The sequence below is a fragment of the Panthera leo genome, chromosome E2 (genome assembly GCF_018350215.1).
Source record: "Panthera leo isolate Ple1 chromosome E2, P.leo_Ple1_pat1.1, whole genome shotgun sequence".
In the NCBI taxonomy this organism is placed as follows: domain Eukaryota; kingdom Metazoa; phylum Chordata; class Mammalia; order Carnivora; family Felidae; genus Panthera; species Panthera leo.
Window position 1 is genome coordinate 7,223,362 of NC_056693.1, and position 16,270 is coordinate 7,239,631.

At 46.7% G+C, this 16,270-nt stretch overlaps 1 protein-coding gene across 4 annotated transcripts; it reads right to left on the reverse strand.

Annotated features, from left to right (window-relative positions):
- Nucleotides 1–281: 281 nt before the first annotated feature.
- Nucleotides 282–16,144, reverse strand: SIGLECL1 (SIGLEC family like 1). Of its 4 annotated transcripts, none has more exons than XM_042919847.1 (7): nucleotides 15,903–16,144; nucleotides 15,417–15,586; nucleotides 5,345–5,453; nucleotides 3,615–3,896; nucleotides 3,390–3,495; nucleotides 2,097–2,253; nucleotides 282–1,044 (listed from the first exon to the last, which is right to left on the reverse strand). In XM_042919847.1, the coding sequence occupies exons 3-7, from the start codon at nucleotides 5,346–5,348 to the stop codon at nucleotides 1,030–1,032; spliced, it is 564 nt and encodes a 187-aa protein (XP_042775781.1). In that variant the 5' UTR covers nucleotides 5,349–5,453; nucleotides 15,417–15,586; nucleotides 15,903–16,144; the 3' UTR covers nucleotides 282–1,029. The 4 variants fall into 4 exon arrangements, with proteins under 4 accessions (XP_042775781.1, XP_042775782.1, XP_042775780.1 ...); XM_042919848.1 differs by having other exon boundaries at nucleotides 15,792–16,144; XM_042919846.1 differs by adding an exon at nucleotides 12,020–12,138 and having other exon boundaries at nucleotides 15,417–16,144.
- Between the last annotated feature and the right edge of the window lie 126 nt (nucleotides 16,145–16,270).

Genomic DNA, 16,270 nt, shown 5'->3' on the forward strand with positions numbered 1-16,270 from the left:
GGCTCCAGAAGGGAGGATGTCATCCATTCAGAGGGGAACAATACACAGCCATTGTCCATCCTCTTGCCAGATCCCTGTTCTCATTTCTTGTATGCCTGTCTTTCAGCCAAGAAATACTGCACTAACCTCTTAACTAGGCTCTTTGCCTCCGGTCTTCTATCTTCTGAGTTCCATAACTACTCCTAGTATGATTTCACTATGTATCATTCTTTGCTTCAAACCTTGCAACAGCTTATCATTCATTCATTCATTCATTCATCCATTCAATTATTCGACAAACATCTTTGAGAGTCTTATATTTTAGGAACCATTCTAGGTGCTGGTGGTTCAAGTAGAAACCAAGACAGACAAGATACCTGTTCTTGTGGAACTTACATTCTAAGGGAGTCAAGATTAAGGCTCCAATGCCTTGTCTTGGCATTCAGGGATGGTCTTTGTGTCTTTTCTCCACCTGGACCTCTGGATACCACTTTTCACTATCTACCTACATATGCCTCAGGTCAGGATACCGAAGTTCAAAGGGTGCAGTGGTGAAAGGTTTCATCCAAAGACATATAGCCACTAAGCATTAAAGTTGGGATTCAATCCATATATGATGGCTCCAAAGCCTGGTGCTCTTTGTATGTATATTCCAGGTTCTGGGCATACAGTAGGGGCTCAAAAGCTACTTCTGGACCATAGTCTCACATTTATTTTTCCTTTCGTTGATATCATCCTAGGCCAGAGCATACTTCTTCTGGTTAACCCGAACAACAGATCATAGAATTTGCTTGCAAAGATTCTAAGACCAGGTCCCAGAGTAACCCTATTCAATGGAGAACCAGTCAGTGTGAGGGACAGGTAGGGCTTGAGAGGGCTTTGTGAGCTGAGGAGGCTCCAGGGATCCGGGTTTGTTATAGACTCCAGGGTTTCTGGGGTGCCTAAGGATTCCGTGGACTTTGGTAATCCCGCAGATATTGGGGACTCCAGGTAGGCACGTAGTTTTCATAGGCTTCATGAGCTCCACTTTATCTTGCTTTTTCTGGAAGTTTAAGGTAAGCAGTGCTACAGAGCAGGGCAAAGAAAGAAGAATATTGGAATAAGTCGAGAGGTGAGGTATCCAGTGCTTAAATGGACAGAATCCTGTCTCTCCCTATGAGCACAGAATTACAGCAATGTGGAGCAGACATTGGCTTCACCTTTTCTCAGAACCCCATGACTGGAGCCTGCAACCCGTCTTCTCTCAGTGCCCCTCCCTGTGCATTCCTAGCACTGGGAGCCACCCAATGTTCCCCAGACTCTTTTGGGGAGTTCTGCCTGACTTTCCCAGGGAGGGTCAATCCCTCCCTCAACTATAACCCCTGTCCCAGCCCTGTTGCTGCAAGGCTACCTTCCCACCAGCCTGCTTGCTCTCTGAGGACAGGGGCCTGGGTCTGACCCATTTCTGAGACCCCGGCATTGCCCAGCATGGAGGTTGGGAGATACTGCAGGATATCTTGGTGGAATTTAACAGCTGCTTGGTTTATCCACAAAGGGACACCAGCTCCAATGCAGGGTTTAAGGAGGGCAGCAGGGCATTTCCAGTCCTCGAGGATTATAAATGGTACATAACAGTGAGGCCTGTCTCTTCCAAGCCCTGCTGAGGATATGGGGTGCAAGGTAAATGAAGACCTTGGCTTTGGTCTGGTCTCCAAGCACTTCAGGCTAACTTGGGCCTGTGGTATCTACAGACCGTGTTTTCTACAATCTGCCAAACACTCAGAGACCAAAGCCTTTGGCTTCCACTCTGATGCCACAAACACTGTTAGGGATTCTTTCAACCCTGTTCTCAATGGGGACTCAGTGTGAAGGGGTGTGTGTGTGTGTGTGTGTGTGTGTGTGTGTGTACATTGCTGATTCTAATGCCCTTTAAGTTATTTGTCTTAATTTTCATCCTTCTTCCCCTCTCTGGGCCTTGGCTTCACTATCTATAAGATGATTTGCAAGCACATTCTGGCATTCTAGGTGCCCCATAGGACTGATGATGGTAATTCCTTTAAACACTGTATGTGCCTCTCCTCGTGAGTCTTACTGCCATTATGCTGAGAGTCTAGACTCCAGACGCAGTGGGTACCCACCAATATCTCACTCTCTGAAGATGGAGTGATTGTGGATTTTTCTGGCTCCTTAGGCTTCAGAGACAGCTTGGGTTCTTGGCATGCTCTGACTTTTGGGCTCTTTCCTGCTTTGACCACTGCAATTTTCTTTGCCAGCTTCATTCTGATATGTTTCACCCTAAGGAAATGACCCCCCCCCCCCCCCGATCAGTTTCGGCTCTCTGCCCCCCACTGGGCTCTGGTCTTCACCAGAAGTTCTGGTTTAGAGCTTCAACGACACCACTGGCTTGCTGTGTTATCTGGGGCAAGCCACACAGCCTCTCTGGGAATTGGTTCCATCCTCTGTACAATTGGGAAACCTTGCTTATTGGGCTGTGGGGCTCAGATGAGGTCAGCCATGAAAGGGCTTTGCAAACTGTAAAGGATTGTTATTGGTCTTTAGGTGCAGCTGATTATACTTTAAAAATAGCTCCCCGGTTTGCCCTGCCACCTTGTGGCTCTTCTTTCTCACTCCTGATAGCCAGTCGATCCCAAGTGTCCCATCATCTCTCTGACTGCCCTTCATCACTTAAACCCAGCTCAAACTGGGCTCTTTATTATGTAGTCTTCCTGCCTGGCCTCATGCCTCTGGCTCTTGCCCTCTGGTCTGTGTACAGACACCTTGCACTAGGAGCTTTTCTTCCCTGCTTAACACTGTTCCTCGGCTCCCAACTGAGGATCAAGTCCAAGACACTTGGACTGGCCAGAGCCCCCCTTCCCCGCCCCCCCGCCCCCTCTCCCCCCGCTGAAGTCTCTGGCCTGACCTCTGGCAGCTCTGCCCTTCTCACTCTGGGCTTCTAGCCAATACATTTAGCCAAGTTTCGAGAGTCTTTATGAACTAACACCAAGAAGCTTTCTCAACTTCATGTTCAGCCATTTCCCATCACTGTCAATGCATCTGACATTGCACACAGACACCGGCAATTCCTCAAATGTGTCTCTGGGGTCTGCATATGCTACTTTCCACCCAGCAAATGAGCACTCAGCCCCTCAGGGCCGCTTTAGACAGCACCCCGGGGAGCTCCACTGGCTTCTCCGTGGCTGCCACTTCCTCCTTTGCTTTCTCCTTTATGAAATTCACTGAAAGCCTCTGTCCCTTGGGCCTTGTTTGTGGCTGAGCATAGTCCTGAGGGCCCTGGACTGTGGTGACCATGTTTGGTGCCTCCTTCCCTTACCAGACCCTGAGCTCCTTGGGGGCAGGGGTTCTGTCTTTCCCTTTCCCCGCCAGCACCCAGGCCAGGGCCTGCTGGGTACGGTTTTAGCCTTGGTACTCACATGAGTGGGATGAGGCAGAAAAACAGCAGTGAGGCTGCAATGGCTCCATAGACAACACCCTGGATCAGCCCTTTCATGAAAGTCTGGGGAAGAAAAGAACTCTTTCCTGGAAGGAGAGAGCATGTGAGAAAGTCTTCTGTCCTGAAAGCTTGGAGTTGGAGTCCGAGCTCTGCTCCCTCCCCAGCTCACTCCCTCACCCAGATACCGGGCCCCCTCTACCCTCACTTGGCATCAGTAGGATGCTCAAAGCATGGGTTCCATTTTGGTTCTTCCCCTCACAGAGAAGGCTTGTGCTCATTTTTGGCTGCTCTGTCAGGCTGATGGTGCTGTTGGCCCAGGGGGCGATTATGGTGGAAGTCACATGGACACTGCTATCCACACTGTTCGCACCCACGGGAGCCCCTCCCATCCACCACTGCACGGAGGGTGTGGGGATGCCATAGAAGGAACAGCTGCACAGAAGAGTCTTCTCCAAGGAGCAAGAAGAATAGAGCAGCCTGGCAGGTGCTGTGGGGAGGGAGGATCAGCAATCAGCAAGCATCCTGACTTCCTTTCTCCACTTCCTCCAGGACCCAGCCTTCTCCTTATTTGTGACTCCCAAAGGAGCTTCCAAAAGACTTTCTGGAAGCCCAGAGGAGCTGGGCTTTACAGACAAGTTCCCCTTCATCCTTTCTCCTCACCTGGCCTCAAAGTGAACGCTGGACCTGACTAATGGCAAGGGAACTTTCTGAGGATCTACATTGCCTCTGAGCCGTTACCTGACCCCCACCTCCACCCCCAGGCTCTTCCTCCCATCCCTCAGGCTCTGCTCCTTCCCAGTTCCATCTGTGATCAATTTCTTCCTCTCTCTCTCTCTTACTGTCCAGATGCTGTTGGGCAAGTCACTTCCCCTTTCTTTATGCTTTCTCAGTTTGGAAAATAGGGGTACTTGCTGAACTGTATCATGCTATCATCGAAGTAAGAATAAATGCCCTGGAGCACCTGGGTGAATCGGTCGGTTAAGCATCTGACTCTTGATTTTGGCTCAGGTCATGATCTCACGGTTCCTGAGTTCGAGCCCTACACTGAGCTCTGTGCTGACGGTGTGGAGCCTGCTTGGGATTCTCTCACTCCCTCTTTCTCTCTCTCCCCCCAGCAAGTAAATAAACTTAAAAAAAAAAAAAAAGAATGAATGCCCTATGGTTGGCAGTGTTCCTAGCTGAGCACATGGTAAAATGTTCCCCATTCAATAAATAGAGCACCTTTCTAGATTTTCTTCTTCCCAGTCCCAAGTGGCCTTTGAGCATTCATCCTAAGCAGAGATTGCTATGGTGTTTTCTGAGTAAGAACATTCGAGCCTGCTTCACTCTACACAGAATGGGTGGGCTATGTTATCCACTTGGTGACTTTCATCGGTTGATAAATAAGGAACAGTCACCCTCTTCAGGGTCTTCAAGGAATCAGTTCTTAGCATTACTGACAAAGCACACGTTGTCACCGGGAGTCGTTTGAGATTACTGGAAGAAAGGGGTAATTTTCTCTTAAAGAGTACCCTTTGATCTTGGACTGTTCATCTGGGTCACATGGAGGCAGGGGGATGAGGAAGTTTCAGGGACTCTCCCCGACTGCTGTCCTCTGGATTATGTATTTTTACCATCTGGGAAAGCGTGCTTGTGGACAGTGACTGACAGACACGGGAAAACTGACTACCCCTGGGTTTTCCAGCATTTTGTGCTTCTCGTACCTTCAACCTCCTTGGCTGAGTGCCCACCCTCATCCCTAACTCTGCTCCCAACCCAATCTGCTCTTTGCCCCAGGCATCCCCAGCCCTGCCGGGACCCAACACACAGATGTCTAATCCATGTTGGTTATTTGGTACCCTAACCCTTATGTCCTCTTCTCAGACCTCTGCAGCCTAGCCCCACCCTGGTCCTGGCACCTCAGACACCTCCAGCACTGCCCCTCACCCCACTCACCCATCTGCAGCAGCAGTGGTCCTCAGGAAGAGGAGGGGCCCGGGGTCTTTGCCTCAGCTGGCTCTCGTGTCAGAGCCATGTGGTTCAGAAGGGACGAGACGGCAAGTAACTGAAAGGATGTGGGTGGGAGAGCAGAAAGTATTCTTAGCAAGCCAGGGGCTTCTGTTTCTGGTCATCCTGGAGGTCTGTTCATCCTCAGAAGCAGGAATTACATGGGGTGAGACATTCAAGAGCATCTAGGGACAGGAAGCACCCCGATGACCTCCGGGAGGAGGTGCCCAATGCTGCATCTCCTTCTTTCTCCCCTGGTCTTTCCCTCCCAGACCCAGCCCACTTGGGGGAAACTCAGTTACCATGTCCCTTGGGTTCTCTCTCAAAGCAAATGGGGTTTCATGGAAGGGCTGTGTGCCTCAGAGGCACAGGACCAGTCCGGGTGTTTGGCATAACCCACAGGAACCATGAGAGGAATTGCCTAGAGCAGGAGCGCCTCAGGCCAGGTGGCCAGGGAGGGGTGATGGTCCAGAAGGACAGGCTCTGCAACAACAGCAGCGAGCCGGATGCAGGGCTCTAACTCACGAACCATGACATCACGACCTGAGCTGAAGTCAGATACTCAACTGACTGAGCCGCCAGGCGCCCCAAGGATGGGACAACCTTAACAGATCCTTTGGGAAAATGGGAATGGACAAGAATTCCTACCTCTGATAGAAGTCCCAAACCTCCTTGCTTTGCAAATGAGATTCTCCACAATTTTGCCTCACCTTTGCTGTTCCTCCCTGCGCCTTTTTCAACATTTTCCGCACCAAAGGGAAAGTGCTGCTTTCTCCAGTGTTCACCTTACACATCCTTCCCCCTTTCACAGCTTTTCCTCTGGCAACTCTGCTCCGCCCACCTTCAAATCCTACTCCAGTTTCAAAGCTGAGTTGAGTGCCACTTCCTGCATGCAGCCTCTCCTGATCTCCCTGCCCGGTCAAAAGTGCAGAAATCTCTCCCCTTTCCAGAAGGACCCAGTTATTTCCTTTGTTGTTTCTTGAGGAAAGAGTCAGTTTTTCCCTCCTAGTAGAGTTATTTGTTTTTATGCAGCCAAACAACAACTCCTTATCCTGCTCTTCATTACTAACAAACCCAACTTTGTTTAGCGGTGCGTTGTTGCAAGTTAAAGCACTACTTTGTCCTCCTTTGCAGGTAATTTGGGGCACGTGACATTGTTTTATTGGAAGTGGGCTGAGGATTCCCGGGAAAGTCTTCCTTTCCTGATATTGTCATTTCTTTCCTCCTTGTCGCTTTCTTCTCCTTCCTCCCTAGAATATGGATGTGATCCTGGAGGTAGAGCAGCCATTTGGCAGCCATGAGGTAACCACGAGGATGAACGCCACTCATGAAGGATATTCTAGCAGAATAGTTTGAGGAGCCCGGTCCCTGATGGCCTTGTGTTACTGCTACACCAGCTCTGCACAGCCTATCTCTGTTCATCTCTTTGGATGAGGAAGACAAATTTTTATTTGGTTAGGTCATTCTAGTTGGGAAACTAACACAATATCTTAGTAAAGAATCTACCTGAGACTGAGCCCTTTAAGGGAAGGCCCTACATCAAACAGACCTTTGTGACCTCAGAAGAGCTTAGAAAATGACCTTGCTTAGGGTGCCTGGGTGGCTCAGTCTGTTAAGCATCTGACTCTTTTTCTGTTTTTTAAGTTTATTTATTTTGAAAGAGAGAGAGAGGGAGGGGCAGAGAGAGAGAGAGAGAGAGAGAATCCCAAGGAGGCTGCACGTGGGCAGCTCGGAGCCCAATGTGGGGCTCGCTCTCACAAACTGTGAGATTGTGACCTGAGCTGAAATCAAGAGATGGACACTTAAACTGAGCCCCCCAGGCACCCCAAGGGTCTGACTTTTGATCTTGGCTCAGGTCATGATCTCACAGTTTGTGAGAGCGAGCCCTGTGTCAGGCTCTGTGCTGACAGTGCAGAGGCTACTTGGGATTCTCTCTCTCCCTCTCCATCTGCTCCTCCCCACTCAAAATAAATAAGTAAACATTAAAAAAGAAAGAAAGAAAGTGACCTTGTTTGGTAGTCACTGACAACATGTTCAACTGTCAGTTTTATCTTTTGTGAAATTATCCCCCCGCCTTTTTTTAAAATAAAGCATTGACTTAAGAGCAGGGGCCCTGGATTTGAGTACTGATTATATAAGCTATGTCACTGATTCACTGGAGGACCACAGACGAGTCCTTTCCCTCTTTGGGCCACGAGTCCTCCATTTCTGCACAAATTCCTGGAAAAGGCAGGATGAGGGGATGTGTCCCTAGTCTACAATACCTTGTGGCAGACACTTCTGGCTTCTGACCCAACAGGTATCCAAGCACCATTATCCCCGTTGCCTCTACTACAGAGCCTTAAAATAACAAATATTAATGTTCCCAGGTTCCCTTACATGAATGTCCTGGTAGTCAGGTGACACAGTTTTGGTCAAGGAAAGAAAAAAACCTTTCCAACCATATTGATATTTTACTGTTCAGAAAGGTCACTTAAACCTAGAAGGGAAAAAGAAAGCAAAACCCTAAAATTGAACACAAACGAGATCTAGTAAACAAATGAAAACAATGATAACAGAATGGAAGAATGGAAGAATGGAAGACTGTCTATTTCAAGTAACCTTTGAACACAGTGCTCTGACTCTACTGTCTTGAGGGAGACAAAGAGAGTTATCAATACAAACCCTTGGCTTTAAAGAACAAATGCTATTTCCATATTCTGTTCATTGAAAGAGCCTAGAAGCAATGACATATCCCTAGTGATAAACACGCCTAGCACCTATATCTTGGTTTCTAAACAATATCCATCATTGGGCTGGAGCCTGCATAAACCAGCTTTAAAAAGCTGATTATTAAACTTTCAAAAATGTTACAAGCTGGTTGTCAAACATGGCCATTATTAAAAATTAAATTATATAAACTTATAAACAAATTATATTAAAAGCAAAGATGATAATCACTCGAAACTGATTACTCCCTAATTTTTCTAGTGCATTTTACTGTTACCTGTGTCCTTGAGATTATTTGCATCTATTGTACCTGTATGATAGAAATACCACATAACGGTGTGCTATTGTATCTCTTCCTAACTCTATGTGATGGTGGTAGCTTGAAACTACCTCCAGTGAGAGTGTCTACACAGCAGAGGTTGGTAATACTACAATTCAGGGCTTCTCTTTCCCTTTGGAGATCCGGCTAGTAAATATTTACTAGCATTCCATTGCTAGTATTTCCCACTCAAAGGAACCCCTTCATGTTGGAACAGCCTTCCATAAACCAAGCAGCTCTTTGTTGGTCAACTGAGAGCTATTCACTGTCACCACCCAAGTGGCAATAGGATCTGGCAGCTCCTCGGGTGGTAAAAGGAGGGGAAAGAGGCCATCTGCTCCCTAATATGATGACTACCTCCTCACATTCCCATGGTACCAGGTTCCCCTATAAACCATTTCCATTTTATTACAGAACTCTTCTGGGCACGGTCTTCCTTATTATCGTGTTTATCCAAATTACCAAAGATGTCATGGATATTTCAGGTTTCAGGATTATTGTACTTCCCTCCGTCCTGTGGGCATTTTCAATCAAAGCTCAATAGCCAGCTAGTTGTCTGTCTCAAATGGAAATTTCCTGATTAAAAAAAAAAAAAATCCCAGTGGTTGCCACTGGGTGGTGCTGGCTGGCTTTTGCCATAAACTGCAGTCTGCATAGACTCCCAAGACTTCACTCTAGTGGTTTTATGGTTAGGAGCTGGCCATATTCCCAAATGTAGAATGTGTGCCATCCAAAATCCAAATCAATCAAACGCTGGGTTTCTGACATGTTTTTTTTTTTTTTTTTTTTTCCTCACCAGATATCCTATATTCTTCAAATTAACAACCTGTGTGGGCCTGGGCAATTTTATTGGTTCCCATTTAGCATATACTGGCTGAAGGGAGGATTTACATGCCTCCTATTTCATAATACTAGGTAAGGGAGGTGTTTCCCAGTCAGACACGGTATGTACTTACATTCAGATAAAGGAGGAGACACAATGGCTTTACATAAAATCTGTTCAAGTATTCTATTTTTCATCTAAACAAACCCTCACTTTAACTCCTTCAATCCCTCTATTCCCACATCTTCCCAATCTAACTATAACTCCCACTAGCCTCCAGCTTAAGGAGTTCCAGAAACATCTCTTCTCCTGACCATTTTACCACTAATGTGCATGTGGCTTTGAGTCTCCAGCTAGGCATGGAGCCAAAGAACTGAGGCCCTTTTATTTACTTTTTTAAAAATTAAAAAAAAGTTTTTATTTATTTTTGAGAGAGAGAGAGAGAGAGAGACAGACAGAGCACAAGCAGGGGAGGGGCAGAGAGAGAGGGAGACACAGAATCCAAAGCAGGCTCCAAGCTCCAAGCTGTCAGCACAGAGCCTGATGCGGGGCTCAAGCTCGTGAACTGTGATATTATGACCTGAAATCAGACGCTTAAACGATTAAACCACCCAGGTGCCCCAATCATCATCTTTTTTTAAAAGAATACTTATTTATTTTGAGAGAGCGAGCACGAGTTGGGGAGGGGCCACCCAAGAACCCCTGACCAATCATTACCTTGATTAGGTCATGGGACCATCACCTCAAGCCATTTGAAGTTCAGGTCCCATTGTCATACTTGCCTTTGGACTTTTGAAATTCCTCGAAACTAGGATAACTAGAACAGATTTTATTAGGATCCTTCAAAGTTGGGGGGGAGGTATCTGAGTCTCCCCCTGGTTCTACCCAAACTCCAAAAGCATTGCACTCAGACCTTTGTTTTGATCCCATCAATTTCCATTTTATTCATTTATTTTATTTTTTTAATGTTTATTTTTGAGAGAGAAAGAGAGACAGAGCACTAGTGGCGGAGGGGCAGAGAGAGAGAGAGAGAGAGAGAGAGACAGAATCTGAAGCAGGTTCCAGGCTCTGGGCTGTCAGCAAAGAGCCTGATGTGGGGCTCAAACCCACAAACTGCGAAATATTGACCTGAGCCAAAGTTGGACACTTAACTGACTGAGCCACCCAGGCGCCCTGATTCATAACTATTTAAAGATTTTTCTCTCTGTTGGGATGAGTCCCTTTGACACTCCCTTCATCTTTCTCCGTTCTCTTGTGAATCACTCACTCTAATTTTCTTTGCTACCTATTGTTCCAACATGACTTTTCCCTTTAGTAGCAGCCCTGAGGCCAGCAGCCATAGCTCAGACTGAACAGAACCCAAGCTTGGACCAGCGTTAGGATCCACTCCAGCTCTTTTCTTTTCTTTCATTATAGCTCTTACAGGTAAAAGCAACCAAGGAATTGTTATATTTGGCTGGTTTCTTGAGATTTTGAATTTCCTTATGCACCTAGTGAGTCAATTCCTTCAGAGTTGGATCCATAATTAAAAAAAAAAGAAACACTGGTAACTTTAACTTCCTGTAACTATTTGCAGAACAGTTGCATTTTCATGCCCATGAGTGACTTTAGGGACATGTAGGAATGAAAGTTTCATCATCCCCTGATTTCACATCTTTGTTCTTCCCAAACCATATGTTTCACTGAGTCAGGTTCTCGCAAATCTCATTTCTGAGGCCAACTGCAAAGTTAGGGAACAGTTCCAAAAAGATGGCCCCACTTCTGACACCAACTGCAGATTTCAGAGGTCTCTAAAACCACCCTCACTTCTAACACCAATTGCAAGTGTTAGGGTCCCCATGACCACTCATAGGTTCGATAATTCACTAGAAATATTCACAGAATTCCAGAAAGCTGTTATACTCATGGTTATTATTTATTACAACTGAAGGATTCGTATTAAAATCTAGCCAGGGAAGAAGCACATAGGGCAGAGTCCAGGAAAGTTCCAACCAGAGTTTCCAGCTGTCCTCTCCCTGTGGAGTCATGGACAGTATAACTCATATTTCCTGGTGATGATGTGCGACAATATGCATGGAATATGACAACCTGAGAAGTTCACCCAAGCCTTGTGTCCACAGTTTTTATTGGGCCTTCATCACATGGGCCCGACTGACTGCTCCCAGTCCGTCCCATCACATGGGCTTGGGTCTCCGTCTCTAGCTCCTTCTGAAGTTGAGCTGGTACCACATGATCCAAAGACCTTAAATCACATTGTTACATGATCTGGTGTGGCCGGCCCCTGCCTTGAATCACATTTTCAGACTATTCAGTGTGATGCAAGGCCCCCAGGCAAACAAAGACACTCCTGTCAGGCATGGCATCCTAGGGGCTTAGATATTATTTCCCAGAAGCCAAGGGCGAAGGCCAGATCTTTCTTCAAGCTGGGTTAAATACCCTACCACAAAGAATGATAAATGCCAAATCCAGGGTAGCAGTAATTTCTAGGTTTGAGTGGGAAATGTTTCTGGGGAAAGGCTATATAAGAGGTATAACACACATTCCTTTTATACCATTTTCACACCTTTCAATATGTCTGAAATATTTCACAATATTTAAATAAAAATCTGATCATTTGTCATTTATGTAAAAGCTTTATATATGTGGATTACATGAACATATGTATGTTCACATATAATAGTTATATGTTCATATATAGCACATTCATAAATGCACAAACATAAATGAAACAAAGATCTGGAAAGATACATAATAAGCTGGTACCAGTACTTACCTATGGGTAGAGCAGTGATAAGAGGAAAGATGAAGTAGGATTTTCAGTTTTTATTCTATACACGTTGGCATTGTTTGACACGTAAGTTTGCATTCATGTATTACATTGGGGAACAAATTCTTTTCATACAGATGAATTAGTAAATGAAAACAAAGACAGGATTGCATAATTAGACCATAATGAAATGTTGAAAATCTTTGACTGAGATAAATATTTATTTATGTACTAATACCTGCCAATTCCACCTGTACATCATCTCATTTACTACTCCCAAGAACCCGAGAGACTGAATATACAATGTCCATACCATATATGGCCCTCACGCCTCAACTGTATGACATGACTCTGATCCTCACTTTGCAGCAACAAATACAAGAAGCCAAACCACAACCTCTGTGGCAATCGACCCAGTACAGTCAGAACTTGGTCAATGAATGCTAGCTTCCCTGTTTTTTGCCCCTGCTTCCAGCTCAGAACCAACCAAAGAAAGTAGACTCTGCTCCCAAATTCAACCACATAAGATACCCCCACTTTTTCTTTCTTTCTTTCTTTCTTTCTTTCTTTCTTTCTTTCTTTCTCTCTCTCTTTCTTTCTTTCTTTCTTTCTTTCTTTTTCTTTTGAGAGCAAGAGGGGCAGAGGAAGAGAGAGAGAGGGAGAGAATCTTAATCTTAAGCGGTGTGGAGCCTGACGTGGGGCTTGATTCCATAACTCTGGGATCATGACCAGAGCCGAAACCAAGAGTCAGACGCTCAACTGACTGAGCCACCCAAGTGCCCCTAAATTTCCCCCACTTCGAATTAGCTAACCTCCAGCTTCCCCATGATAACACTCTCCTGTCAGACCCTATCTGAAACTCTTTTTCCCACTATGCTGCCTCCCTTTGAGTTGTTGCCACATGCAAGTGATGGTGGCTGACTCTCCTGTTATAGCTCTGAATAAGCAACTTGTTTGTTCTCACTTGGGTAGTCTTCGCTTATTTCCAGGAACCCTGAGGAATTAAGTCTTATAATGGCCTCCTTATGGAGGAGGAAACTGAAGCGCAAGGTGGTAAGTGATTTCCTTAAATAAGTTGGAGATGGATCTAAAAGTCAAGTTCCGGGGCGCCTGGGTGGCTCAGTCGGTTAAGCATCCGACTTCGGCTCGGGTCATGATCTCAAGGTTTGCGAGTTTGGGCCCCGCGTTGGGCTGTGTGCTGACAGCTCAGAGCCTGGGTGCTGCTTCGGATTCTGTGTCTCCCTCTCTCTCTGCCCCTCCTCTGCTCATGCTCTGTCTCTCTCTGTCTCAAAAATAAATAAAACATTTTTAAAAAATAAAATAAAATAAAACTCAAGTTCCTCTTGCTCCACACCAACCTCCCAAGGAGCAGAAAAAATGTTTATAAACTACCTATATTCTTTGGCCAACAGGCAACAGAGCAAGGGTAGAAAGTAACATTAAAAGTTTAAACATCCTTGCTCTCATCTCAGAAAAATAAAAATAAAAACCAATCACCTAAAACTTAGGAAACATGTCTCTAAACCAAATGAACTAGCACCTAGGAAGAAATCAAGAGTCGAAAGCTCAGAGTCCTTTGTGACTGACGACCCTCTTTTCTCTCATGGCCTGCAGCCATGTCGGAAAATCCTGTGGGCACCTATTTCAAAATACACTCAAAATCTCACCACTTCCAATCACCTCCACTGTTGTCACCCTGGCCCGAGACACCAGGCTCACTCACCCAGATGGCTGCAGGAACCGACTCACTGGCCTTGCTGCTCTACCTTAGTCCCTGTCCATTTTATTCCCTGTGCTGTGGCCAGAGGGAACCTATCAACACTTCAGTAACATCCTGCCCCTTCTCTGCTCGAAATTCTCCAGTGCCTCTCATCTCCCTCCAAGTATAAGCCAAAGTTCTGCACGAGGTAGCCCCCCTCCCTTTACTTCTCTGACCTCACCTCCTGCCACTCTACGGAGGCTCTGCTCTCTACTTCAAAGCGCAGTCTAGGGGCGCCTGGGTGGCTCAGTCGGTTAAGCACCTGACTCTTGGTTTCAGCTCAGGTCACGATCCCACAATCTCACGGTTTGTGAGATCGAGCCCTGCGTCAGGCTCTGTGCTGACAGCTTGGAGCCTGTTTGGGATTCTCTCTCTGCCCCTCCCCTTCTCCCTCTCTCTCTCTCTCTAAAAGCAAATAAATAAACTAAAAAAAAAAAAAAAGTACAGTCTGCTTCCTCTAATGAGTCTCAAGAAGCACATTCCTTAGTGGTGGCACTCTCACTCATTCTCTCTAGCAACCAACATTATGAGCACCTTGTTTACGCCAGGCACTGTTTTAGGGAAAGGGAATTAAACAAGAATGAGACAATCCCTGTCTTCATTCTAGAAGGGAAAGAAGGCACACAATGAATGAGTTGGCAATCAAGATAATTTGATAGCTAGGAAGTACCACGAAGAAAAATAACATAGGATAATAGGATAGCGGGTTATGGGATGGGGGGGTGGTGGGCAATGGAGAAACAGCTTAGGTAGAGTGGTCAGAGAAAGCCTCTTTGAGGAAGTGACATTTGAGCAGATCCCCAGAGGGAGGAAATCCATATCTGCTCCCTTTTTGCATTGCCAATATATTCCCCCCTTCTCTGATTTAAAACCACACTTGGGGGCGCCTGGGTGGCTCAGTCAGTTAAGTGTCTGACTTCGGCGCAGGTCATGATCTCGTGATTCCTGAGCTCGAGCATGTGACGGGCTCTGTGCTGACAGCTCAGCCTGGAACCTGCTTCCGAATCTGTGTCTCCCTCCCTCTCTGCCCCTACCCCCGCCCCCACACACACACTCTGTCTCTGTCTCTCAAAAATAAATAAACATTAAAAAACAAATAAGCAAACCGCATTTGGATGTTGGAATGAGCCCTGTCTGGGTCCAGGCCCAGGCTTTGCTAGTAAATCACTGAATAACCTTGGTCAAATATTTTCTCCTCTCTAGTTTTCCTTTGATTTCCTCATCTGTAACATGAGTGCCTTTTCTGATTTGAGGTGTAGTGATCCATCTAGCTCTAAAATTCTGATTTCGGGGCGCCTGGGTGGCGCAGTCGGTTAAGCGTCCGACTTCAGCCAGGTCACGATCTCGCGGTCCGTGAGTTCGAGCCCCGCGTCCGGCTCTGGGCTGATGGCTCGGAGCCTGGAGCCTGTTTCCGATTCTGTGTCTCCCTCTCTCTCTGCCCCTCCCCCGTTCATGCTCTGTCTCTCTCTGTCCCAAAAATAAATAAAAAACATTGAAAAAAAAAATAAAATAAAATAAAATTCTGATTTCTTCTTGCTTTTCTCCTGCAAGGCTTTAGAGATACAGGGATGACTCCTCATGCACCCACTTTTTTTCCTCCCCCGTATACCTCCCTTTGCTCATCCTTTCTCCTCTTCATTTTACCTTTGGCTCTCATTCCAAGGGCTCCAGGATATTTTTCCTCCTCAGCACACTTCCGACCGTGTATGTCCTTGGCAGAGTCTAAATGCTGCAAACGGCTTTTCCGACTTGCTGCGGGAAGCACCCCACTTTTGGACGACTGGCCTACTTATGCTGACTGGAAAGCTGATTTTCTAGGGACACCAAGGACAAACAGTGAAACTGATTAACCCGCTTACACTCGGGATAACCGTGGGACTAATGACTGAACGCCTCACAGGGGGGATTAATTTATTAAGAGACGGATTCAGAGGGAGCATAATTAACAGATGAGCAGGGCAGTCTACCAAGTGGGTGGATTATCAGATTCACTGATTAATTGGTTTGCAAGGGGACTACCTTTTTGACTCATAAGGACGCTAATCTGATCCTTAATCAACAGACCGCTTGGTGGGCGTATTACACTGGTGACCCCCCCTGACTGCCCTTGAGGCCGACCCGGTAACCGACTTGCAGACAGGCTCCTGGTGAACTGAGCCTCCCCAGACGAGCAATTCAGAAGTAGTCTCTGTCCCACCGACAGGCTCCAGGGGGCCTCTCAGGTTGGAGAGCCGTCCTGGCACCCAACCGACCCCCCCAGTGACTGCCAAGCCCAGGGCCGTCTGACTGCCAGAGAAGCCCTGCGTTATGGAAGCCCAGGTGGCAGTTCCAACGCGCCAGGCCGCGCGTTCAACGGTAGCCAGGAAAGAGAAGAGGCCAGGAGAGGGCGCCCGACGCCAGCCGGGTTCCGTCGGTGGCGCGGGGAAGGTCGGAGGGCAGCATGAGGCCCCTGATCCCGCCTTCCAGCCTTGCATGGGGCGTGTCTACCCTGCAGCCAG